Source organism: Manis pentadactyla, chromosome 12 (genome assembly GCF_030020395.1).
Source record: "Manis pentadactyla isolate mManPen7 chromosome 12, mManPen7.hap1, whole genome shotgun sequence".
NCBI lineage: Eukaryota > Metazoa > Chordata > Mammalia > Pholidota > Manidae > Manis > Manis pentadactyla.
Genome location: NC_080030.1, coordinates 56,741,923 through 56,767,145, shown reverse-complemented (window position 1 = coordinate 56,767,145; position 25,223 = coordinate 56,741,923). Strand labels below are relative to the sequence as shown.

Here is a 25,223-nt window from a genome sequence, read left to right as displayed (position 1 = left end):
AAGTGTGAACCTTAATGGCCTTTTTGACCTGTCAGCTTGCCAGGCTATACTCCCCATTATCAATCCATAACTGACTAAGTCCATCATCAATTAAAGTTGACTTTAAGTAAGGGCAATTGTCCTGGATCATTTGGATGAGTCTCATTCAATCAATTGAAAGGCCTTAAAAGCAGAGCTGAGGTTTCCTTGAAGAAAAAGAAATATTCCACCAGTGGACAGCCATCTCAGCCCATACCCAAGAGTTCTAGCTACCCTTCCTGACAGCCTGCCCTACACATTTTAGACTTGCCTACCCAGTTCTCCTAATCACATAAACCAATATTTTGCAACAAATCTCTTAATACATATCCCCTACTGGTTCTCCTGCTCTGGTCAAACTTTGACTTAATATACATGCCAAAAGAGGATTAATACTGCAGATAGAATTAAGCTTGCCTTTATTGCCTTTAAGGTAGGGGGATGATCCTGGATTATTTGGGTGAGCCCAGTGCAATCACTGGGGTAGTTAAATGCAGAAGAGGGAGGCAAAAGGGGCAGTAGCACAGTGATAGGCCTGAGAAAGACTCAACTGCCATTGCTGACTTTGAAGGTAGAGAGGGGCCTCACGGCAAAATGCTGGCAGCCTTTGGAAGCTGGAAAAGGCAAGGGAATGCATCCCTCCCTGAAGCTGCTAGGGGCGTGCAGGCCTGCTGACACCTTGATGTAGACCGGTGAGACCCATTTCAAACTACTGATCTCCCAAACTGTAAGATAATAGATTTGGGTTGTTTTAAGCCACCAGATTTGCGACCATTTGTTATAGCAGCAATTGAAATGAAAATACCAAATCTTTGAAAATGGTCTTAAAATTTTTGTAAAATAAGAATGAAACAAATAAACTTAGTTTATAAACATATATAGTTTATATGTATTTAAATGTATATTTAGCTTAAATATATATAAATTTGTTTATGTACATTTTGATACAAAAATTACAGCCTTGACTTACTTTATTCGTTATGGAAGAAATTCAGAAAAAATAATTACCCTTGGGATTGGTATTGTCTAAGAGAATGTTCAAACTGAAGTCTGTACTGAGAGAGCACAATGTAACAGATGTTAAGATACATGACAGAGCCCCTTATGAAGAATTTATAAACAAAGTGGTGTGGAAAAATTTGTTTCATGACCCTTGCATCCTTCAACCCAGTGAAAAACATAAAAGGGATGGGAAGGTGTCCCGTGCGAAGAATACCTTTGGAAGAAGATATTGTGCGCAGGACGGGACTGAGCTGTGGGCCTCATCCCACCCCAGGCCTAAGGGGTAAAAGAGGGGTCTGCCATCTCGTGTGGGTAGAGGTTCTCCCAGGGCTGCTCAGAGAGCTGTGTTATTCCTGTGGGTGGTGGGAGGGATATGAGAGTGCCCCCTCCTGAGGCCCTAGAGGTTAGCTTCCTCTGTAGCACAACCGGAGTGAGATACTGTGCTGGGATCTATACGCCCAGGGCTTGTCCCCAGCAGAGCACAGAGAGCAGGCATGAGGTCATGATGGGCCCAGTCCAAGCAGACCACCGAGAGAGGCAGAGAGACCCAGTAAGTGAGAATCCACAGGTAGAGCCTCAAGCAGCCTCCAGAAGTGGAAATGCATCTGTCTGGGACCAAGTACAGTGTCCATAGGAGAAAGGTGGTTCTGAACATCTGCCAGGCACAGGGCACATGTGCTCGGATTGTGGGATACTATGTTCTTGTGAGCTCTTTCTTTCCCCTTACAAGTCTCTGAACTTACTCCCTGTTTCAATGTTTGGGGGTCAGAAACTGTCAATTTAGAGGAAGAGAAAAAAAAGGGAAGAAAGACTGAGATGAGGCCAATTATATGTCTCTTTGTCACCCTCAGTCTCAAGTAGGCCTGTGCTAGAGAGCTGAGGCTTAACACATAATGAAGTCCAGAATTTCTATTAATATCTTGGGTTGGACATTCTAATTAGTAAATTGAGACTTAGAGCTGACTACTGTCTAAGAATTAGCACAAAAGTTATAGGACTTGTAGAATTTTCATTCTAGAGACTAGGAAGACCTTCCCCCACCAAACACTTTTTAAAGAGGCACAAGAAGAATGGATTAATAAGTAAGTAAATAAAGTGTTCAGATTACATCACCATGCCAGTTATATTTATTATATGGACTCCCTCACAGCATCTTCTAGCTGGGTTGGAAAATCAGTACTAGCTCTCTATCCCCATGATCTCCTGTTTCTGTGATGCATACAAACTGGACATCTAAAATCATCAAGGTTTCCTCTCTCACATCCACCCATTTTGGTTCTAATGTAGTCTTATCTTACATAATTTTACACCTTCATTCTTTCCTTTCCAGTTTCCCTGCTCATCCTTGCTCTATTATAGTCCAGATTGCTTCATATCTTGGTAACTATAATAGCTTTCTCATTAGTGTCTTTGATTAGGTCTTAGGATCACTTTCCAATTTAATCTGTTCTATACTGAAACTAAATTTTCATGGAAACATAGTATCTCTCCATGTTTCTTTGCCTAGCATTCAAAGCCTTCCATAATCTGACTCTCCTTCCCATGTCTATTTCTATTTCTTCCCTATCTGACATGTTTGTTCCGGGTAAATAGGTATGCCTCAGCATCTTTTCTCTATGCTTAAAATATCCCCATGATTGTGACTAAGTTTCAGTTTTGTAAAATCCTATTCTTCCTTCAAAGTCCAATTCAAATGTCATCTCCTCCATGAAGACTTTCCCAATCACATCAGCTGAAAATTAATAGCTGCAGTAAAGTAAGGTGGATTCTAGAATGGTACAAATCAGCCTAATTAAGTCAACTAATACCTGGAAGAGGCATAACATTTGCAAGTTCCCATCAATATCGGTTAGACCACTTAGTAAATTTATACATCTGAATCAACGATGGATTAACAAAAGGGACATGATTGACATAAGAAGCAAAATATCCATTCTATATTCAGAGTTTCCCAGGACAATATGAGAGAGGGAGAAAATTTTGTGACAAAAGAGGTGCTTTATGGTAGAATGGAATTCATTGGGTTTTCACAGAGGTTGGATGGTGGATCTACCTTAACAGTCAGTGTCTAACTTGAGGGCAGAAACCGTATAGTAATTTGAACAAGGAAAGTTGAATTTAAAAAGTTACTAACTACAACAGAGGATTGATGAGGAATATACCCACGGAGGGAACAGACTTGGAATAGACACCCTCTTCCCAAGGCTAGGACCCAGGCCTTGTTGGGGAAGGCCACTGGACAGAGACGATCCCTGGATTGCTCTGGGCCCAGGCTGGTCCACAGCTGGCTGGAGCAGAGACGGGCAAGCAAAGAATGTCGGTTGGGGCTAGTATGCAGGGAACACCCTTCTGGGGGGTAGGTAAGCAGAGGCTGGCTAATGGGAACTGTGGCTAGGACTCACTGTGAATTTGCCTTTTGAGAATTTTGCAGGGTTAAGTCATGCACAAGGTACCACACCTCGGAAGTCCTTGTAAAGCCCCCAGAGGAAATGCTGGATGGAGGTTCCCATCGGGAGCTACTGTGTTCTGGTAGCCAGCCTGACGCTGCTGGCTGCCCCTGTGCTGCAAGGGGCTTGCAGAAGCTGGCCCACCAGAGGAGCCTGCTGGAAGGAGGCGCCCTGTCCTCCCTCAGTGTTCATCCTGCGCCCTCTACTGACAAAGTGTCCTCCATTGCCAGCTGCAAAGGAGAGATGCTGATAACATCCCGCTCCCCAACAGTGAGAGTATTTGGAGCTGAGAGGCAATACCTTGATAACTGGAGCATTGTACAAACCATTCTCTTGCTGTTTATTCGTTTTCCTATTCACCAGACAGAGTGGATTTGTAAATCAACCTCCCAAGGTACCTAAATCCCAGGGTTTTCCTAAACAGTACCAACATCATCATCACAGAATCACAAAGAACAAAAAACATCTGTTGAGACTTGCTCTAGAACAGATGCTTACATAGGGATAATATTTAGTTGTAGGATAATTAATAAGCACTCTATTGTATGGACAGCAGTATGTAAAGACATGTTACTATGCTTTTTTATTTTAACAAATGAGAAAACTGAAGCTCAAGAACACATAGCTAGTATGTGATAGATCTAAAAATCTGAACTTGGGACCATCTGATTAGTAAACTTGTGCTCTTTTCACTAACTCGGCTTGAATTTCTCACCAAAACTCTATTTTTTTTGTATTGTGCTAAGAAATTGCAGGTTCTAGGCTGAGAAATGTTGCTGACAATCCATTGTTACTTTCTGGATGGCATTCTCTTCGGTGGCCACCTAAAAAATGCAGTAGAAGTTATGGTGTTCTTCAAGAAATCTGAAGCTTCACTGTGAGCACACGTGGAGTCTTACACACATCCCCACTGCTGGGTGATTATTATCAGCCTGCCGTTTATGGAGCTTTGAGTAACTACTAGGTATTGTGCTAAGTTCTCTATATGCCTTTTCCCGTGTAATCCTTCCCACAGCCCAGTGGATCAGTAGACTGGAGAGGTTAAATAACGTGACCAAAATTACCACCAAAGTGGTGGCACTAGGATTTGACTCCAAGGAGGTCTGACTCCACAGCTCAAGTTCTTGAACATGCCAGGAGGCCAGGGCCCATCTAGTTGTCTGTCCTCTGCTGTATACTTTCTTTATTTCAGATATTCCAGATTTTAAGTTTTAAAAATATAAAATAGAATTAATATGGAGACTGTTGTTTCGAGAAAATATTAGGCTCCTTTCTAATCCTTTGAGATCAGCAGGAGAAGAGTTACTGATATGGTGCCCCTTGCCTGTTCTCATTATAGTGAGGTGGGGGAGGCCCAGCGGGACTTGACATGAGCACCTTGCAACTGTCTAGGATGAGGATAACAGCTGATACAGTAAATTTTTTGGCAGACTTATTTTTCATAGCCTTGTTTCTTCCCCTGTGTCTGCTTGCTGGAAGCAGCACATCTACGGAGGGGCCTCCAGGCCACACAAGCAGTGGGTCCCTTGGCCTTCCACTTCATGTTTAATCCCAAATAGATCTCAGCGCACATTTCGGTGACACTCAAACTATGGTAGAACTTGCATAATTCTGGAAAGCAAAGCTATTTAAATATTTAATATTGGCTTCACTTAGCATTCATTAAATTTTACTTAATGAAATTATCTCATTTATATAACCCGATTGTCATTCCAAAAATATCTATGGTGAGAAAAGGTAGGAAAAGATAATTTTAAGAATTTAATGTCTTATGACATATTATTTTACTTAGTTCGATTTTTTGAATAAAATCGTGTGCATCTAGGGCTATCTTGAAGGTAAAAAAATATATATTCCTATAAGTATGTATGTTGACATTGTTGGTCATTTGTATGTTCCTGGGACTTCAGACAAGCTACACAGCTAGGTCTTCTGGCTGTGCCAGGAGCTCCTGATGTAGGCTAAAGAGGATTTAGCATTCCTACAAATCCCACTAAATGAGTCATAATAACAATTACAAAAGTCGCTAATTACGTTCTAATTAATGGAAATTCACCCTGCCTAATTTTCCCAGGGCTCACACCTGTCTGTATAAACCTCCCCGTCCTGTTCAAGTTCCCGCCACACGGTGGCAGCCTTGCTTCTCCGTTCCTCCTCCGTAGTTTGTTCACCGCCGGGGGGTCCTCATGGCTGCCGAATGGGTATTGAGTTTGGGAAGAAACCTCCTGACGCAGAGCCACGTTCTGCAAAATTAGCAGGAAAAATGGTGTGGACCTTTGTTTCCTTATCATAAATCTGAGCTGGTCTGCAAAGTTCCTTCTAGCTCTAATTTATGATTCCAAAGCTGACTTGACACTGAACTTGAATCTGCAAAGATTGTGAGAAGGGGATGGCGGGGGCGGGGGCCGAGCTTTCAGGAGCAGGTTCAACAAGCATACACCAGCGCGGGTTAGTAGTAAGGCAGGCCGTGAAATGAGGGTGTTCCCAGCATTTTCCAAACGGAAGGAGTGAAAACAAAAAACTCAGCAAACCAGTTTGAAAGTTTGAGGGTCTCCAGGACAAAAGGAATTAAAGAAGAATAAGATCAAAGTTGTAAATGAACTAGAAAACACTGGCTCTAAGCGTTTAACTTCCATACCCCAGAAAATACCCCAAATCAATCCTTATGTACATTACTACCATCTCAGAGGAAAACTAGAAAGAAGCAATTCCTCACAGAGAAATACAAAACCACCCTAGTCCATTGAAGGCATAGTTTCAGGACAGGAAAATATCAAAACCTGATCACTAATATTATAACTCCTCCGAAGAGAAAATAAGGTAAGAAATATAGCAGTCTGCATAATGTCTGAAAAAGGGGAGACAGAACTTAACAACAGCATTGTTCAGGGAAGCCTTGAGCAAGTTGCATGTATATTTGGTCCTTTTGAAGTACATGTACTTTTAAATAAGATAGATAATATCCTAGTTTGATAATCCTTGCCATTGAAAGTATCCAAGTATTTTTCTTTGGCCAAATTTCCTGATTGGTAATTTTCTCTGTCACAGAGAATTTATCTTACTCTCAATAGGAGATAATATAACAATGTGTTTCAGACCACAGGCTTTGGAATTAAGCAAGGCAAGTTCAAATCGTCCTGTCACTTGAGCAAGTTACTTAACGTAAACCTTCTCCTCATCTTTGCAGAGATACATGTATCAGCGGGTTGCTTGTGAGGATTGAGTCGGTGAACATAAAGTGTTGAGCATGGTTTCTGACAAATAGTAGATGCCCACCAAATGGCAGATACCACCACCAGAAACCAACCCCTTAATTAAAGTTTTAGTTTTGATGTATCTTAAATTGATCTTACTGGGGCTTCCAGACAATACCATCATGTGCAAATAACAATCATCTTACTCTGCCTTTATTACAATTATTCCTTTGTCTTATCTCATTATAGTGACTAGAACTTCTAGAACAAACAGGAGAAAATAAGGGTGGTAAGAGGAATCCTTTCCTTAGCTTTAATGAATATGTTCCTAGTGCAGGCTTAACAAATACTAAAAGAATGAAAGACATTGAAAATGTTTGGAAGCTATTCCATCTCCCTCCCACTAAGCTAAACACTATCCTGGGGTTTTTGTTTATAATACCCTTACTTTAAAAATTTTTACTTATTAGTTTTTTTTTAACCTTTGCTTCAGAAGAGCTTTTGAAGTATGTTGGTTTGGTTTTGCTCATCTTTGAGCAGGCATCTTATTTTATGCAGTCTTTGCAACAGATTCATGACACTCAACATGAAATTGCTAACATCAATCCATGTGATTGCCTTTAGCTTTGGTTTATTCGTTTTTACTGCTATATAATATTCTTTTGTGTGAACACACACAACTTATCCATTCTGTTTTTCAAGAAACTTTTAGATTGTAACTTTAACTATCAGCAATATGGCTATAAACATCTTTGTATATGTATCCTGGTGCAAGTTACTCTGATAATTGGTAACAAGATAAGACTGAGCATCTTTCTCCATGTTTTACTCACGTTTTATTCATATTACCACGTTTCTTCTGTGAAATGCTCTTCATGTCTTTTGCCCATTTTCCAACTGGCTTGTCTGACTTTTTCTTATTGACTTATAGAATTTCTCCACACAAACTGGACACTACACTAATCTTTCAGCATTAATGTAAGCTACAAATATATTCCTCCAGTTTGTGGTTTGTTTTTTCAATTCCTATACCATGTTTTTTCACAGAATGGAGATATTTTAATGTTGTAAAATTTAACTACTTTATGATTAGTGCTTTTTGCATCTTGTTTAAGAAATACTGCTGCCCAATTCTGAGATCGCAAAGTTAAATTTTGTCCTCATTCAAGTCTTCAATCAAACCATAATTGGTTTTTCTGTGTAGTGTTAAGTAGGAGTCCCATCTTATTTTCTGTATAGATAATCCATTTTCCTGGCTCTGTTCCTTAAATAGTTCATTCTTTCCTCACTGGAATTGCAGTAGAACCTCTGACACATGTCGAATTTCCTGTATGAACGAGTTTGATTTTTTGGCTCCTTGTTCTGCCTCATGAGTCAGTTGATCTACTTCTACACCATCACTTCATCATTTATTCATCATTCATTATTCACCCTTCACAAAGCTTTGTAATAAATTCTGCTAAGTAAGAGGGCAAATCTCACCTGTTCCTCCCACCTTTGCTATTCTTCAGGACTGTTTGTCAAGTTTCTCTAAAAGTCTTGTGGGATGTTGATTGGAATTCTATTGAATCTATAGACCTGTTTGGAAAGAAATGTCTTTTTTGGTATTGAGTTTTCCTGTTTAAGAAAATGGTATATCTCTGCATTTGTGTAATTCTTCAGTTTAATTCAATAACATAGTATTTGCATAAAGATCTTCCTTATCATATTTATGTATTCCTAATTACTTTGTTTTATGGATTCTGTAAATATTATATATTTTTATTTTACATTTTTTCAACTATTTATTGCTAGTGGAAGTAGATATGGGTGACTGATCTCCATTTTTCATTGATACTCTTTTTTAGAGTCACTCCTGTGTGATCACTGTCACTTCCAGCAGAGTCTGGAAAGCTAAGATCTACATTTGGAGATTCTGCTGAAGCTACTTTACCTAAGTGAATTAGTTTCCACTAATTATATAAATTCACAGGATATTTGGAAGACAAAGGTAAGGTGGAAGTCATCTTTCTGTTGCTTCAGTAAGTTTTGTCTAGTAAGTGGAGTCACTAAGATATGGAACTTGCAGTAGTGTTCTAGAATCCAGCTGTATTTCACAATTGTTGAGTTGAAAGGTAGTTGAGAAGTGGCTTTTTGATTTCAGATTCTTGAATCTCAGCGCATCAACATCACGGTAAGTAACTGAATCCAGTCACCTGATTCTCTAACTTAATTATTGTGGCCTTTGGAAGATCATTCTATGTTGTTCAGAGATTCATACTTAGAAACTCTTATCTTCCAATGACTTCATATGCATCTAATCTCTTTTATTAAATCTTTCTGTTTAAAGTACTTAGTGTGATTTCTAGTTCTTTGTTGTTAGATGACATATAGAAATACAACTAATTTTATGCATGTATTTTGAACTCAACAAACTTGCTAAACGTTTTTATTCTAATGATTTATCTATAAATTCTTTTGTATTTTCTATGTATGTGACCGTCTCATCTGCTTGTAATGACTCTTCTGTTCTTTAAATCCTTACATCTTTGATCTATTTTTCTTGCCATACTCACCTGGCTAGTACTCAGTAGAGAGCTTGTTGGCATAAATGAAAGTTTGATATTAAGTGTCCTTGTCTCAGATCCATTCTTAAGGGTGTTTATTGTTTCACCATTAGGTATGTTATTTGCAGTAAATTTATATAAAGCCTTATCATAACTTAACTCTTAACTCTTCTTCCAAACAATACAAGTCTAAGGACACTTTTCTTGCATCAGTCTCAACTTGAGTTTCTAAGTGGTCATGATAAAATATCCCATGTAGAAATAAAGTAGATAATTTCCTACCACTAGGGGGAGAAATGCATTTTCAAAAAAAAAATTTACGTATTTCAAAACAATGATATTTATCTTAGCTGAGAATTTCATTATTTATTAAATGACCAACTGAACTTTGTTTCAAGAAGGTGACCTAAAAACACATATTTACCTCCTTAGCCTTTCAAAGTTCAACTAAACTGAAAGAAGGAATATAAACATAAAAATTAATTCACGGCAGCACTAACAATATATCTAGGATGTCACCAGAATACCAGAACAGTGGAGAATTTCTGAATCATATAAAGTAGAAGTCACACTACCGTGTTAATATTGAGGAATGGGTTATGATGGCAGAGGGAGGGCGATTAAAGGAGGCTTCATTTGTGTGTGTGTGTGTGTGTGTGTGTGTGCACGTGTGTGTGTTAGTGTCTGAATTTCTACAGAGAAATACACTCGTGCATTATTTTTGTAGAAAAAAGATTACATAGTCATTTATAAATAAGCTACATAGAGATTTGAGGATAAAATGTAAAAAAAGCTGAGGATCTTTGAAACCCATACATTTGACAAATATTATAATTACTCCTCCAGAAAATCAGAGACAGTGGAGATCCTTAATCCATGTGGAATTTATTTTTGTTATGAAATTAAGATCAGACTACATATCTAAGTTTCAAATGGAGAGCCAACTGTCTCAATACCATCTATTGATGGTCTGTCCTTGTCCAACAGAGTTGAAATGATACCTTTATCATTGATCAGATTCCTTTAAACACATGGATCTGTGTTTTCTGGCTTTTCACTAATATTTTTGTCTATCCCTGCTCCAATTCTATGCTGTATTAATTATTATTGCTTTTTAATGTGTTTTTAAATCTGGCAGTTTAATATTCTTCTTTGCAGAACTGTCTATACTCTGGCATTATCTTTTTCAGATGAAATTTACAAACTGAATTAATTTCATTAAAAATTATCATTAGTTATTTATTGGGATAACATTAAATTTATAGATACATTTGAGGAGAATCAATTTCTTTATACCACTGAACCTTTCTATCCAAGCAGTTCAATGCTTGCTTCTCTTTTCTCTCCATCTTCTCTCTCTGCTTCTCTTTTCCTGTAGCTTTGTCATTTCCTAGTAAGTATTGTCCTCTTCCTTACAAAAGAGGATATGTCAGCCTGCTGCCCTCACTTCACATCTTCTCAGCTTCACTGCCGAAAAAGGAAATTGTTCTTTTTCCCAGCTGCACCTCAATAAATCCTGCAGTAGAACACTCTTTGGCCTGGCTTGGTCACATATCCTCTTCCAAACAATCACAGAAGTCCAATCAGGAGAGATAAACCACATATAATTTGAGCAAAGACAGTATAATACAAAGAATTTATAACTATAACAGTTAATGGTGTGCCCAAGGAAGACCCCCCTTCCCCGCCAACACGGCTGAGCTCCAGACCTTATTGGAGACTGCATAGCATGGCTCACTGAATGACACAGGATTCGCTATGAAGCTTCACAGACAGAATTCACTGGAAACAGCCTCTTTAGTGCTCAATTGGAAATCAGTTCACAGGGAGGTGTCTCACTGGAAGTGCTCAGCTGTAAAACCAGGTGACGGGGAGGTTTTGGAGGTGAGCTGCAGAAGGGAGACACTAGGGGAGCTGTAGGTTTGGAGGAAGCAGACTACAGAAACTGCTACGTTGTAGGAGCCACATGTGCTATACAGGAAGCTGCCTGACTACTGAGCTTTCTACAAGAAAACAATGCTGTATTTCTCTGTAATAAGATAGTGCTATCCCTACAAGCGAAGTTCTCACCTTTTCCCCAAATTAAGGAGACACAGCGAACTAGGAGTCATTGTATCTGCTGCTGGCTATGTTAATAATCCTCAAATTCAATTACAGTTCCACTGAATATTCTATAACCTGAAAACTAATTTTAAAGGTAACTTTTATAGTGAGTTGCATTGTGGCCTCAGAAAGATACATCATGTTCTAGCCCCCAGTACCTGTAGATTTGGCCTTATTTGGAAATAGGGTCTTTGTAGATGTAATTAAATTAAGAATCTTAAAATCATCCTGGATTTAGAATAGGCTCTAAATCCCACGGCTGGTGCCCTTATTAAAGAAAGAAGAAGGAGACTTGAGACAGAGATACACAGAGCAGAAGATGATATGAAGATAGAGGCATCATAAACCAAGGAATGCTAAGGGTTATCAGGCAGCCATCAGAAACTAGGAAAAAAACTTGGAACACATTCTCCCTCACAGCCTCCAAGAGAAACCAACACCGTCAACACCTTGGTTTCAGAATTCTGGCTCCCAGAACTATGAGAGAATACGTTTCTGTTATTTTAAACTACCAGGTTTGTGGTACTTTGTTTACAGCAGCCCGAGGAAACTCATACAACTTCCAACAATTTCAGTATAAAAATAAAAACAGGAAGGAGTGAAACAAAGAAAATGATTAGAAAATACAAATAACCACACTGATGTAACAAGCCAATAGAAAATATGCAAAATCACTGTGGTCTTTGTTTCTGTGTTTGTTCACAGGACCACAGTTTATATTTAAGGCTTCCATTTTTCTCTGCCCCCTTTGAATTTCCCCTAAACCCAGTCGAAACATCAGCTTGTTGGAATTCTTTGCTTGTTGGAGTGACCCAAATCTTCATTTCCAAAAAATCTAAAATATTCTACCTTTTATTTTTGGTTGTTATAATTTTGACTTTAATATTAGACATGGAACTACTAAGAGGATTCCCAGAGAATCTTCTGGCTTTCACACTGTCCTCCTTACCTCCATGGTAGACAAGCAGGCCAATTCCCCCTGCTGTGCCACCATTTGAGCACAGCAGTTCACTAAAAGTTTACAGCTTTTGGAGGGGGGAGGTTATTTATTTGTTGTTGCTTATTTGGCAAGTATAGATAGAGTTCAAATTACTCTAATTTGCTTGTGTGTGGCTTTTCCATATACCTGTTCATTTGTATTGAAAATGTCTTAATGGTTTCTTTGTATATTTGCACAAGTTGCTTATGCAGTAAATATTTGGTAGGAGTAAAAAACAAAAAACAACAAAATAACCACTCGAGCCAGTAGATTCTCCCTGTTTTTGCTTCTTGTTTCAGGGGTATAAGGAACCCCAAAAGGCCAGGTGATAGTGTCTTTTCCAATTTAGTGAAACTATTGTAGCCTCTGCTAAAGCAGCATTCTCTCTTTGGCAATTAGGGTCTCCACACCAGCAGCAAGCAAAATTTCCAGATAAAGGAGGAAAAGTTCTGAGTGGATTATTAGGCAAAATTGTGAGAAGAGCTGCAACCCACTGCCATACCTTGTTTCAAATATGTTCTGGATACGGAAGGGGTGGGGGCAGCATATAATGGTCTCTGATTTAAAATATATCCTGTACGATGGAATCCCATTTGTTCAGAATGTTGGCCCCCAAATGGAATATTACTGAGTCTTCAGTAAGTAATTTCACTGTTCAGTTAAGCCAGCGGCTTCCTGAGCATAGGGGCAGAGTATAGAGTGTTCCATGACCTGGGCTGCAAGTCTCCCAGAGGAACCCTGGGTTGCTGTGTCTTTCTTTTCTTTACAACCACTGGGAGTGCTTTCAGTAGAGGAGGGGTTGGTGTCTCCAGCACCACCCCTTGGTCGTTCCCCAGCTCCTCCATTTCTGGGGCTGATGGCACTTTTCTCTCCACTCCTCCAAGTGTCACCTCTGCTATACCCTTTAACTTTCCTATAGTGCAGCACAGCAACACTAGCTCAGTCTTCAACAGCTCTCTTACCTTCCCCTCAATACCTCAATACCCTGATTGGGCCACACAGTATGAGTGCAGCCTTAAGCCAATAGAGGAGGGAGTGATTTCATGGGGTCTGATGTGCATTTTGTAATCACTGCCTCAAGGCAGGATGAACTGTCAGGGATGCCAGCTTTCCCATCTCTGATCCAGAGAGAACAATTCCATCCACCCCTAAATCCCAAAGACGCAGGAGCCAAGCTGATATTGACTCTGAGGGCTTCTGCCTAAACCAGGAGCCCAAATCCACCGGCTAAGCCTGAGTATAGGGGCCAAGCATAGAGTGCTCCACAACTTGGGGAGGGGACTGCACATCTCCCAGAGAAACCCTTGGTAGCTGTGTCTTTCTTTTCTTTACAACCACTTGGCAAGCTTTCAATAGAGGAGCAGCAGCCCATAAGTGAGGTTACCTGTAGAGTAGCAGACTTAGGAGAAGATGAAGCAATGAAAGCCTGGAAAGAAATAAGATCTGCTACTCAAGAAGAATTTAAAGGGCCCCATGAAGGTTACGAGGACCTAGATGTGAGTTGATTTAATATGAGCATGAGCAGACAGAAGGAAATTAGATGGGAAGTCAAACAGATCTTATTGGAGCTGCGGCAACAACTGAAACCAGAACAGCAGTTCCAGCCACTAAGGACAAAGAGGCAGAGGCCAGAGACAGAGCCACAAGTCTGACCTGTGTGTTTGCAAGACTTCCTATTGGAGAGCAAGCCAACCTCACCTGAATCCACACAGGAAGATGATTGGGGAACATGGTTTGATTGAGGGGAAAGTTGAGATCCATGCCTGGAGGGGCTGGGGGGTGGGGACAGGAGGCCATATGTTGAAATATCTATCCATTGGTCCCCAGTGAATATACAACGTGTCCTGGCTCTGGAAGACATAGGGGCTGAATATTCACTCATTTATAGCAACTCTGAGCGGTTTTCTGGGACCCCTCCTATTATAGATGGATACCGGGTAAGGCTATCAGAGTGAAACAAGGCCAAATCCCTTTGGGAATAGGGCGTCTACCTCCAAAGGAGTATACTGTGTATATCGCTCCCATTTCTGAATATATTTGGGGGATAGATATCCTGCAGGACCTATGGTTGCAGCCCACTGCAGGTGAGTTCAGATTGAGGATATGTGTGGTGAAGGAATTTCTGAGGGGACATGCTGGGCACCTGCCCACAGCTTTGCCTGTGTCTCAATGGATGACTAATACCAAACAATACAAATTGCCTGGGGCATAAAGAAATTTGAGAAACCCTCCAGGAACTAGAAATGGTGGGTATTATAAGTCCACCCATAGTCCTTTCAATTCCCCAGTATGGTCAGTAAAAAATATGGATGGCTCCTGGCATATGACTGTAGATTATAGAGAATTGAATAAAGTCCTACCCCCTATGCATGCTGCCATCCCTGCTAATGCAGACTTGATGGATATCCTCAGTCATGAACTAGGAACATATCATTACATTGTAGATCTTGCTAATGCCTTCTTTTCCATTGACATAGAGCAGGAAAGTCAGGAACAGTTTGCCTTCACATGGGAAGGATGGAAATGGACTTTCACCGTCCTTCCACAGGGATACCTCCGCAGCCCCACCATCTGTCATGGACTTGTAGCCCAGGACTTGGCAGCGTGGGAGAAACTGCCAATGGTGCGGCTGTACCATTATACTGATGATGTCATGCTCACATCCGATTCTCTTTCAGATCTAGAAGGTGCAGCACCTAGACTGCTGCAACATCTACAGGAGAAAGGGTGGGCTGTGAACAGCAGCAAGGTTCAGAGACCTGGTTTGTAGGTCAAATTGGTGGGGGTCGTTTGGTTGGGTAAGACTGAAGTTATACCAGAAGCAGTCATAGATAAAGTCCAGGCCTTTCCTATCCCTACAGCTGTGGCATTGTTACAGGAGTTTTGGGGTCTTTTAGGCTACTGGACAGTGTTTATCCCCCACTTGGCACAAATTCTGAAGCCCTTATAGTGGTTGGTATGAAAGGGTGTCAGGTGGGACTGGGATGAGACATGTGCATCTGCCTTTACTACAGCAAAACAGGCAGTCAAGGTCATGCAGACCTTGAGTGTGATAGACCCATCAAGGCCCTGTGAGTTGGATGCTCATGTGACTGGAGACAGTTATGGCTGGGGTCTCTGGCGGCAGCTTGAACGAATTCACCAACCTATTGGATTCTGGCCACAACTTTGGGAAGGAGCAGAGGTATGATACACCTTGACAGAAAAACAATTGGCTGCCATGTGTTGTGCCTTGCTGGCTACAGAACCTGTCACTGGAACAGCCCCAATAAAGGTAATAACCACCTATCCCACAGCAGGATGGGTACGAGACTTGATCCAAAAGTCACAAAGTAGTGTGGAACAGACACCTATACTGGCCAAGTGGGGTGTGTACCTATAGCAGTGTAGCGCCCTCTCTACTAGTCCCTTGAGTAAACAACTCCAATGCTTATTGGGGTCAGTGACATATACTAGTGAAAAGCAGGAAGAATTTACTTAAGAACCATTAGTAGCAGAATCCTTATTTGGAGGGAAGAGCCCCTATGCCTGAAGATGGATGGCACACAGATCGCTCCAGCCATGGGCAGCCCCCAGAATGGAGGGTCATAACTTTCCATCCAAAGACTGAGACAATATGGATGGAAGATGGTGAGGAGAAGAGATGTGGGCAGAGTGGCTTGTGATCAGCCAGGAGCCCTCCACAATAGTTGTCTGCACTGACAGCTGAGCTGTCTATCGAGGCTTGACTCTGTGGCTACCTACATGGCACCAAGCCAACTGGTTGGTTGGTCACTAACCCCTTTTGGAGCAAGAATTGTGGCAAGACTTATGGGCCTGTAGTCAGACTAAAACAGTTATGGTATATTGTGTGACAGGTCATTTGCCACTGGCATCCCCAGGAAACAATGAAGCAGATGAATTGGCCCAGATACATTGGCTAGAAGGAAAGCCTGTCTCTGATTTGGCCCAATGGTTAACACATCGTTTGTTGCATATGGAGCAAAAGACAATGTAGGTTGAGGCCTGTTGGTGGGGCTTGCCTTTGACCTTTGAAGAAGTCAGCAGAGCCTGGCAGGAGTGCATCATATGCTCTAAAAGGGACTTACACAGAGTCCCACAGCAACATGGGACAATAGCTAAGGGGCCGACACTCCATGTTAGGAGGCAGATAAGACTATATTGGCCCTCTGCCCATGTCTGCCATGACTTGTGTGGACACAGCTCCTGGACTTCTGGTTGCTTTCCCTACATGTGTGAAGACCAACAGACAACAAAAAGAGGCCTGGAGCAGCTCTTTGAAGCCTATGGCCAACCACAGGCAATTGACAGTGATCAAGGCACCCACTTTACTGGACATGCACTACAAGAATGGGTGCTGTAACAGGAATCAAATAGAAGTTTCATGTGCCATACAATCCTGCCAGCTACACCAATTGTCTTGCCAATGGGTTTCAGCCCCAGGCAAGTTCACCTGGGGACTCAGTGAGACTGAGGAATGACAATGAAACATTCCTGGGGTAAAAGGGTTTATTACCTGCTTGTTCTCCTGGGGATAGGTTGAGCAATAGAATTACATCTGTATTCAGCAGTCTGCAGGTCTGTAACCCTCCTTTGTCTCTACCTCCATCCAAAGCACTGGGCAGAGCTTTTATATAGTGACTCAGTCAATAATAGCTTATTGCCTGTGGGTGTGGAAGCAGTAGCCTAGCAGTAGGCCAGTTACATCATCAAGTAGTTTAGGTTCAGGTGAGGATACTGGCCATAGGAACTTCAATTTCCCCCACACACATCCAGCCCAAATTCAGGATCTTTGAGTGTAATCAATCTTGATCAGGTCCAGATGTAGCTAAGTGATGAATAATGAATTTTTTTCCAATGCACAAAAATACAATAAAGAAAGGGGTAAGGAACAGGATAACAAGAAAGAGCAAAAAGGAGACACAATATGCAGTGGCTGTGAGCATATACCATATCCTCACAAGAGTGATAAAGCTAATAACATCATCTCTAGCAGAGACTCAAGATCTTTGGTCAGCCAATCAAGTTGTCAAGATTTCCTTTGTTTATTAACCTCAAATGATCCTACCTTCAAGGAGTAGAGAGAAGGAATCTACTGGGGCTGCCCTGGCAACCAAATTCATTTCTACACACACAGAGACCAGAGACCAGGACATTGTCTTTGAGATGGCACACCAGGAGATGCCTTTTGCCATGCTAAGGACTTTCTGGCAATACCTTAAAACTTACTTGGCTGCCAGTCAGTGTCATTTGGGGGAAATCTATTAGCTTGTTATCAGAAATCTAATTGAGGCATAAGCTTTGAATATGGACTTTGCCCTTCCTGTTTCTGTCTCTTGGAAACTGGCCTAGTAGCTCTTGACAATCCCGGCAGATCTTAGTTCACTGTCCTTGCCACAGACTCTCTGAGGGTGGAAGAGGTCATAGGCAGGCTGGGGCCATAAAGCCAGGTTACAGTACCAGACTCTATTCCCTAAATTGTACACCACTCAACTGGCATAATGGGAGGGATTACTATTGTAAGGGGGCACAGTAGAGATACTTGAGAAGATTCCTGAGGAATGAAGCATCCTTGACTCCACTGCTGTACTGGGTCTCCACATTCCCAGTAGTATATTAACTGCATGTGGGGCAGGAAATGTAGTTGTTTCAATTGGCACAGCAGCTATTAACTGATTTCTACCAGCAGGGTGTAACTACACCACTGGAGAAAGGACTCCTCTTAACAATGCTGTAAGTATCACACCCCCACACCCCACTCCTGACCATGCCTGTCTCTTTCAGAAAGGCCACACTGAACCCCATTTGTCTTTCTCATAGCACCAAGCAAGGCAAGCAGCAGCCAACATATTCCAATAGCCTCTTTTTTTAAATCAAGTTCCTAAAGCTCCAGGCTTAGTGGCCATAACCATCCATGGTGAAAGATCAGTTTTCTTGTTTGTTTTTAGTTACCAATCCCACACAGATAAATGCTTTCATAAATATAAAATTGCATGCTTAGGTGTGACAATAAGGTAAAATCAGTGAAAGCTTCAAAATGCTCCTCCCAGTATACCTGTATCACTGCTGACTAGTTTTAGTCTATATATTGCATTTCAAACAGTACTGATGTAACAGAAAGCTCACTATTTTCCCAGCATAAGTATCAATTTCTGTACTAAGGAAGAGTCGTGGTTCAGAACATATATGGTATACTCTAACCTTACCTGGCACTTGAATTAGTACATTAACCAGTGTTACCAATGAACTCCATGGGCTTAATTTCATTGTCTTACTGCCTTCATTGTAAAGTGAATTCCTTGGTCAGAGGAGTAGTGATCGGGCTAATGTGATAATGTTTAAGCATTCAGTAAGTCTATGGAGAATAGTGCTTGCCATCAAACCAAATTCAATTCCTGAATGAGGAACTATTGCAGGGAGACAAACTGTTGACCAATTCACGACAGAAGGGAGTCCAAAGTAATTGTCAGGACTCATGCCAAGTATTTTGCTGGTCCCACAAAGAATAGTGCCTCATAAAGACCTTAGAATTGGTCCCTGTTGCTGTAAAATTGACTCTTCAGTAGTAGCAGTAATCACTGGAATAGAACCTATCCCCTATCATTTCCCTAGTAAATTAGACCATGGTACTTTACAGCTTAAAACCCTTCACTTCCCCTAGCACTTGGAACTTCCTTCTACGGTCACCAAAGATTCGAGGCCTTAGTTTCTCTCCAACTTTAGCTCATGTCCTTCTTCCCCCTGTTTTGATCACGATGACCCATCCACGCTAATACTCCAGCATAGTAAACTCTTAGCACATCCTGTTCCCTTCGCCTGGAACACTATACACACCCCTTCTCTCCTATCTCTTTTAGATAACAGCTAACTTGTTACCTCCTAAAAGTTGTCCTCCCACTACCACACAGACATTACTTTCCTACCCATCATCCTCTTGCTCATTCTCATTACACAGAAAACAAGCTATAATTACTTAATATTATTCAAAAAATAAGTTAGTACAGAAATGGAAACAAAATAGAAATTCCATAAGCATACAGAGATTTTAAATGCTTGGATATTTTTCCAAAAAGAGTGGGAAGCAAAAGATCAAGAGGCATCCATCCTTAGAGACTTCATAAATATTGAAATACCCCAATGAATGCGTATTCCCCAATCCCCCATTAATCAGCCCATCTTCTCTTTAAAAATGACAGGGGCATATCATTTTTCTTTCACAATTCACACCAATCAGAGGCCAGGTATCCATCCGCGGGCCTGCAAAACGGCCTTTTACTAAGTCAGAGCCATTGGCAATATGCGGGGCCAGAGGCTTCTGAATGCAGCCAAGCTGGGGGTCAGAGACCCGTGTAGGCCTGGGTGTGGGGCTCCGGGGACGCCGCGGGGATCCGCAAAGCCAGATCCTCCCGGGGCCATTACTGGAGTTTCGCTCCCGCCGGCCGCGCTCTTCAGGCTACCCCCTTGAGGAACCCTGAGGGCGCGCTCCAGGCCCCAGCGCGACCGTTCAAACTGGCGAGTGTACGCCCCTCGGGGTTCCCCGTCATTCCAGGGCCGCTTGGGCGCAGGCCGCGGAAAGGTCTCGGTGCCCAGGCTCAGGCTTCTGCGGGAGCGCCCCCCACGCCCGTCGGCCAGAGCCGCCGCTTCTCCTGCCGACGCCCCAGTGCGAGCCTGGAGCCTCCCTATCTCACCGCCTTTCCTTCCAGGATCTGGCTTTGCAGAGTAAGAGCCTCTGAAGCGCCTCCCGGCTTCAAGGGCGGAGTCCAGATCGCAAATCCAAGTTGAGTAAGGAATACCGGAGGGACAGGCGACGGAAGTGTGACCTATAAGCTCCCTGCGCCATCTAGCTACCTATCTCCGTCTGTCCGTCCATACATCCATCACCTATCGTCTGCCAGCACTCTTTTTTATTTTAGGACTAGGATTTGAATTCCTTAATGGGAGCTTTATCGCTATTTCGTAAATTAGCACGTTTAACTGAAAAAGGTCGTTATTCAAACAGAACATGTCTTAGAAATCTAATGACTAGCTTTGCTAATTATGTTAAATAAAGGACCTTTACTGTAAGTTGAACGAGCCAATGAGAAAGTTATAAGGTTTAGACGAAAAAAAAATTGAAGCCCATTTACGCCAGAAAACGTACTTATGCTTGTATATAAGCCAAAAACGTACAAGGTACACCGACATTTTTCGGAATCTTTTAAAGCGGTTCTCCAACAAAAAAAAATGTAGCCCAATTACACCCACTTCCGCATCGCCGAACCTTGCCAAACTCATCGTTAGGACGGGCCTACAAGGCGACCAGGAAGGAGGAAGGGGCAGCGAGGGAAGGGGCGGGGGAAAGCGAAGGGAGCAGTGAGAGCCGGAAATGAGTGGCTAGCGAGGAATCCAGGAGCGCCCTGTCCAGTGGCGCTCTAGCCTCCGCGCGCTGACTCTATGCTCCCCCGCGTCTTGTCTATTTATTGTCGCGGGGAAGCGGGCGGCCGCCCCGTACCCGGAACAACAAAGCACGAAAGACTGAGCCCGAGCCTTGGGGGCTCCTAGCAACGGGCCGGGGCGGGAGTTCCATGGAGACTGGGGAGCGCGCCCGCCTCATCTTCATCCTTTTCCTCCAGCTTATCCTTTGCTTCCGAAGCCACCGGCACCAGCGCTGCCGCCGGGTTCTCTGCCGCCGCCGCCTCTTCCCACGGTAATCCCATAGGCGACCCTGCGCGGGGCAGTGCGGGCGCTGGGGCGGCCAGAGTGCCGGGCGCGGGGCGTCTGGGCGCGAGGCTGCCTGTGCGGAGCCGGGGCCGTGCTGCGGGCGGGGTGTGCGGGGGCGGAGGGCGGGAGGAGAGGCGCTCCGCTGGGGGAAATGGGTCCAGGGGCCGACCAAGGGTCCTGAGGAGTATAGGGCGATATGTGGGGATCTCGTCAGGGATAACGGCGTGGGGGTGGGGCGCTACTGCCCAGGAGCGTTCTCCAGTGGGGTGCAGGATAAGAAAAGAGGTTTTATTTTTCCTGCTAGCCACTGCTGGGAAAAACAGAAGGGAGATTCCCCATCTGTCTCTGGAGCCGTCACCTACGGCAAGAGGCATCGTACAAAGATGCTGGAGGTCCGTTGCTTTCCAGAAAACTTCCAGCGGCCTCTGCCTTGTCGGGAAGGCTCGCAAACAGCACCTTCGTCGGTTCCTCCTCCTGGCAACGCCAACAGCCCCAATTAATTTTTTTACCGTTAACCAAAATTAGCTTTGATGAAGGGTCTGGAACTGAGGAAGATAAAATGAATTGTGGGTAGGGCTAAGCAAGGATGAGAGTCGGAATAAGAGCTTAATAATAGTCTGAAAGTAAATTGAAATGGGAATGATGGTTTTTAAAACTCCTTGCGCCAAGATATGCCTCTGCGGGCTCTGTCAGTGTGCTCATCGCCGTGAGACTGCAGCCAGTCCACATCTGTGAGCTCTCCGACTGCATCTGTCACCTGCGGTTCCAAAGCGACACTGGCAGTTAACCAGGGTATTTGGGGTTAAGAGCAGTACCTTAAAATTGCCTCAAGAAAAGAAAAGGAAACAAGCTTGGTTTGGTTTTTGTGTGAATAAACAATGACAGATTCCCTGTGGAAACTGAAAAAGACATTTGTAATGAGAAGGTTCAGCTATCTTAGCATAGGCTTCAGTTTCTTTGAAAGTTTGAGAAAATGGCAGTTTATTCAAATCGATAAGGGGCTTATTACTGTGTAGATTAAGGCGTTATTCACCGTTGGGTATGCCCAGGTAAATACCAGTTTATGCTGTCTCTTTAAGCCTTACATCACTAACTGCTTAATGGTTTTATGCTTTCCAAAACCATTCTAGGTCAGTAAATGAGGTTTTTTTCTGTGTCATACTGGCAAGGCCACATATACATAGAACATAATATCATTTTTGTGTCCAATGGGAACAAAGCTCTTTTTATTAAATTGTAAATTAAAGATGAAAATAAAACTGATAAATCGCAAAAGTACTGTTAACCACAGCTTCTGTTTGTCCCCCACCTTTTTTGCTGAACCTGGCTTGTCTTAAACTAAAGGTATCATCCTTATCTCCAGCCCCCATTTTTCATACTCTTCTGCCCTTAAAATCAGAAATCAGTTTCAGAAACTGTAATGATTTGCTACTGTGTGTTTTTTATGGGTTGACTGATGTCAGAATACAAGGTTTTTAATTTTCATGGAATTAAGGTTTGATGTCTCTTGTTTAAAGGAATTTCGTATGTGTGCAAAGAGATGTGCAGTTTCCTTTAACAAAGATGGGAAGGATAAACATTGGAAAACTTAAAATTGCATTTCAAGACTCTCAAGAAGAAAAACCTAATGTTGTCATCTTTAGGATAATCAATCAAGGACTGTTGCTTAATCTTTTCATAGAGCTGTTGTTCTGTGAAGAATATGCTTGGGGATGACCACACTTGAGGCCATTGGATATTGAGTCCAAGAGTTTTCATAGCACATAGGCAATTTACTGAATTCCATCATTCTTAGAGCTGCCATCTCACCCACTTCACTTAGACCTTATTTCTTGTTGCCTCTCTATCCCTTCCGTGTTTGAGTGGGGTCAAGCCCAAGCTTCTGCTTTTATTAACAATCCATTTTCTGCTCTCTGCTCCAATACTCCCAGTGTTTGGTGGTGTTTTAGTTCCTCTCCTTAACTTTATCATGACCCAATTAGAAATGATTCTTTATACTATTTGCATTACTTCTGTTTCTTAGGGCGTTTTCAACATATGTCCTTGGCCTGTTATCCTTTTTATTAATGTTACTTTGTTGCATTTTCCTTCTGTATCCTTCTCCTTTGTTTGGAAAATTAAGTGGTAATGTTAGATGTTCTGTATTCATTCTGTGTAACTTGCTGTGCAGGACAGCAGGTATGCTGAGAATCAAAAGACTGTATTGAAATAAGGCATGTAAAAATATTTCAACTTCTCAGAATAAAAGGTGTTTTAGAATTCCAAGTGGTAATACTGTAAATGTGGACATGGCCACTTGTTTAGAGATAAAAGAGCCTGCTGTGTGGTTTTAAACGAACCTTTAAAGAATTTATAATTCTTATTCTAAAAATCTTTTTGTAATGTCAGTCTTTTCTGATCTTTGCATTCGAATATTTGACTGAAATTACACTTTGCCAAGTTTGAGGGAACAGTTTAAGTGATTCCCACAAGTTTTTCTTCACATAGAAAATTGTCATATCAAAATTTTTGTGGATGTACAGTAGTCCCCTTTTATCCGTAGTTTCACTTTTCATGGTTTTAGTTATCCTCAGTCAACTGAGGTCCAGAAGCAGATGATCCTCCTTCTGACATAACCTAATGCTACTCCTGATGCCCACGTCACTCACTTCAATTCATCTCGTCATGTAGGCATTTTATCATCTCACATCCCTAGAGGAAGGGTGAGTACAGTACAATAAGATATTTTGAAAGACCACGTTCACATAACATTTATTGTATTGTTACAATTGTTCTATTTTATTATTAGTTAATCTCTTACTGTGCCTAATTTATAAGTTAAACGTTCTCATGGGTATATAAGCATAGGAAAAATCACAGGATACGTAGAGCTCAGTACTATCTGTGATTTCAGGCATCCACTGGGTGTTCTTAGAACACATCATCCACAGATAAGAGGGAACTACTTTATATGTATATAGAATGTGTAGAATTTGCTATGAAATAGAACAAATACATATGAATTATACAGCTGAGTATTTTTGGAGTGTTATTTCTTACCATGGATGTAGCACATTATTTAAAAATCAGCAAGTATTGTCTAATCTAGTTGAGTGAATATCGGTGCTGTTTTTAGGTGAAGGAGGCCTGTAATAATCTAGTGATTGATTTTCTTCTGTTGCATCATAGACCATGTGATGAAATTGTTACTGGTTTGAAAAATAAAGTTTAAACTGATTTTAGAAGAATTTAAAGTCCAATGTTCCCACAATATCTGAGTCAAAGCCTGTAGTGCTTTGAAAACTTAGCTGTATTGTGGCATTTGAATTATTAAATTAAGGTTTCCTGAAATTTGCACCCCTATTTGTTGCACATTTTGTATACCTGATGCCATGCCAGGTGTGCGAAGCTACATGAAAGTGCTTCTCTTCAGGTGCTTTTTTGAGCATTTGTAGGTAGCAGAGAAATGACATACATGGATACCAAAATAGGACAGACACAAAGTTGAATTTTTATTTATTACATACTGTCTGGTGCTGTAGTTATTGGTGCACAGATTTTATCCTGCCTGCTAAATTAAAAGTTTCTTGAGGGTCAGGATTATATGAGTTGCCACTCTATCGTATGTTCATGTCATGTATGTGTTTCTCAGATTAACATGTTAATGGAAGGATATATATATATATATATATATACCCTTATTTTTTTTTTACCTCAGGGACTCAACTAGCCCTTGAGGGGAACCTTGAGGCATCTAATCTAATTAATAATCTCATTCTTGATGCCTAAAATTTCAACTTTTATATTGGCTGCAAGTTATAAACAGAAATTTCTCAAACATGATTGGGCTTTTTTTTTTTTTAACCCAATTCAAACAATTAAAATAATGGTTTACTGCCTCGAGTAGATACAGTATTTGCTCTTGTTACATGACTGCCACTTTGAGAAATTTCAAAAGGGAGAAAGGAGTATATGCCTCTGAGTTCTTTCCAGGCCATGTAGACAAATTTGATTTTTGTATAGTGACACAGTCACCCTTTTATTTAAAGGAGAAATGGAGTGTGTGTATTTACATAGTTGGGAAAAAGCACTATTCCAGAAGCATGTTATTAGTGGAAAAGAATCAGGTTGTATCAGAAGTTGTACTCATCTGCTCTTAAGTTGTGACTAAAGGATGATAAAATTCAGAGTTTGGTTTAAACGGATTGTTTTGTAATGGGAAGCATGCTGCTGGGGATTCCATTAAATGTTAAAA

At 41.6% G+C, this 25,223-nt stretch overlaps 1 protein-coding gene across 2 annotated transcripts in view; it reads left to right on the top strand.

Moving 5' to 3' along the window:
* The first annotated feature begins 20,744 nt into the window (after positions 1-20,744).
* The window catches only part of TBPL1 (TATA-box binding protein like 1), a 31,700-nt gene continuing 27,221 nt past the window's right edge, over positions 20,745-25,223 (top strand). The window contains exon 1 of one of the 2 annotated variants that reach the window (XM_057489258.1): positions 20,745-20,975. In XM_057489258.1, the coding sequence (XP_057345241.1) occupies positions 20,854-20,975 (122 nt within the window). In that variant the 5' untranslated portion in view covers positions 20,745-20,853. The remainder of the gene's footprint in view (positions 20,976-25,223) is intronic. The other variant, XM_036903745.2, reaches the window with a different exon arrangement.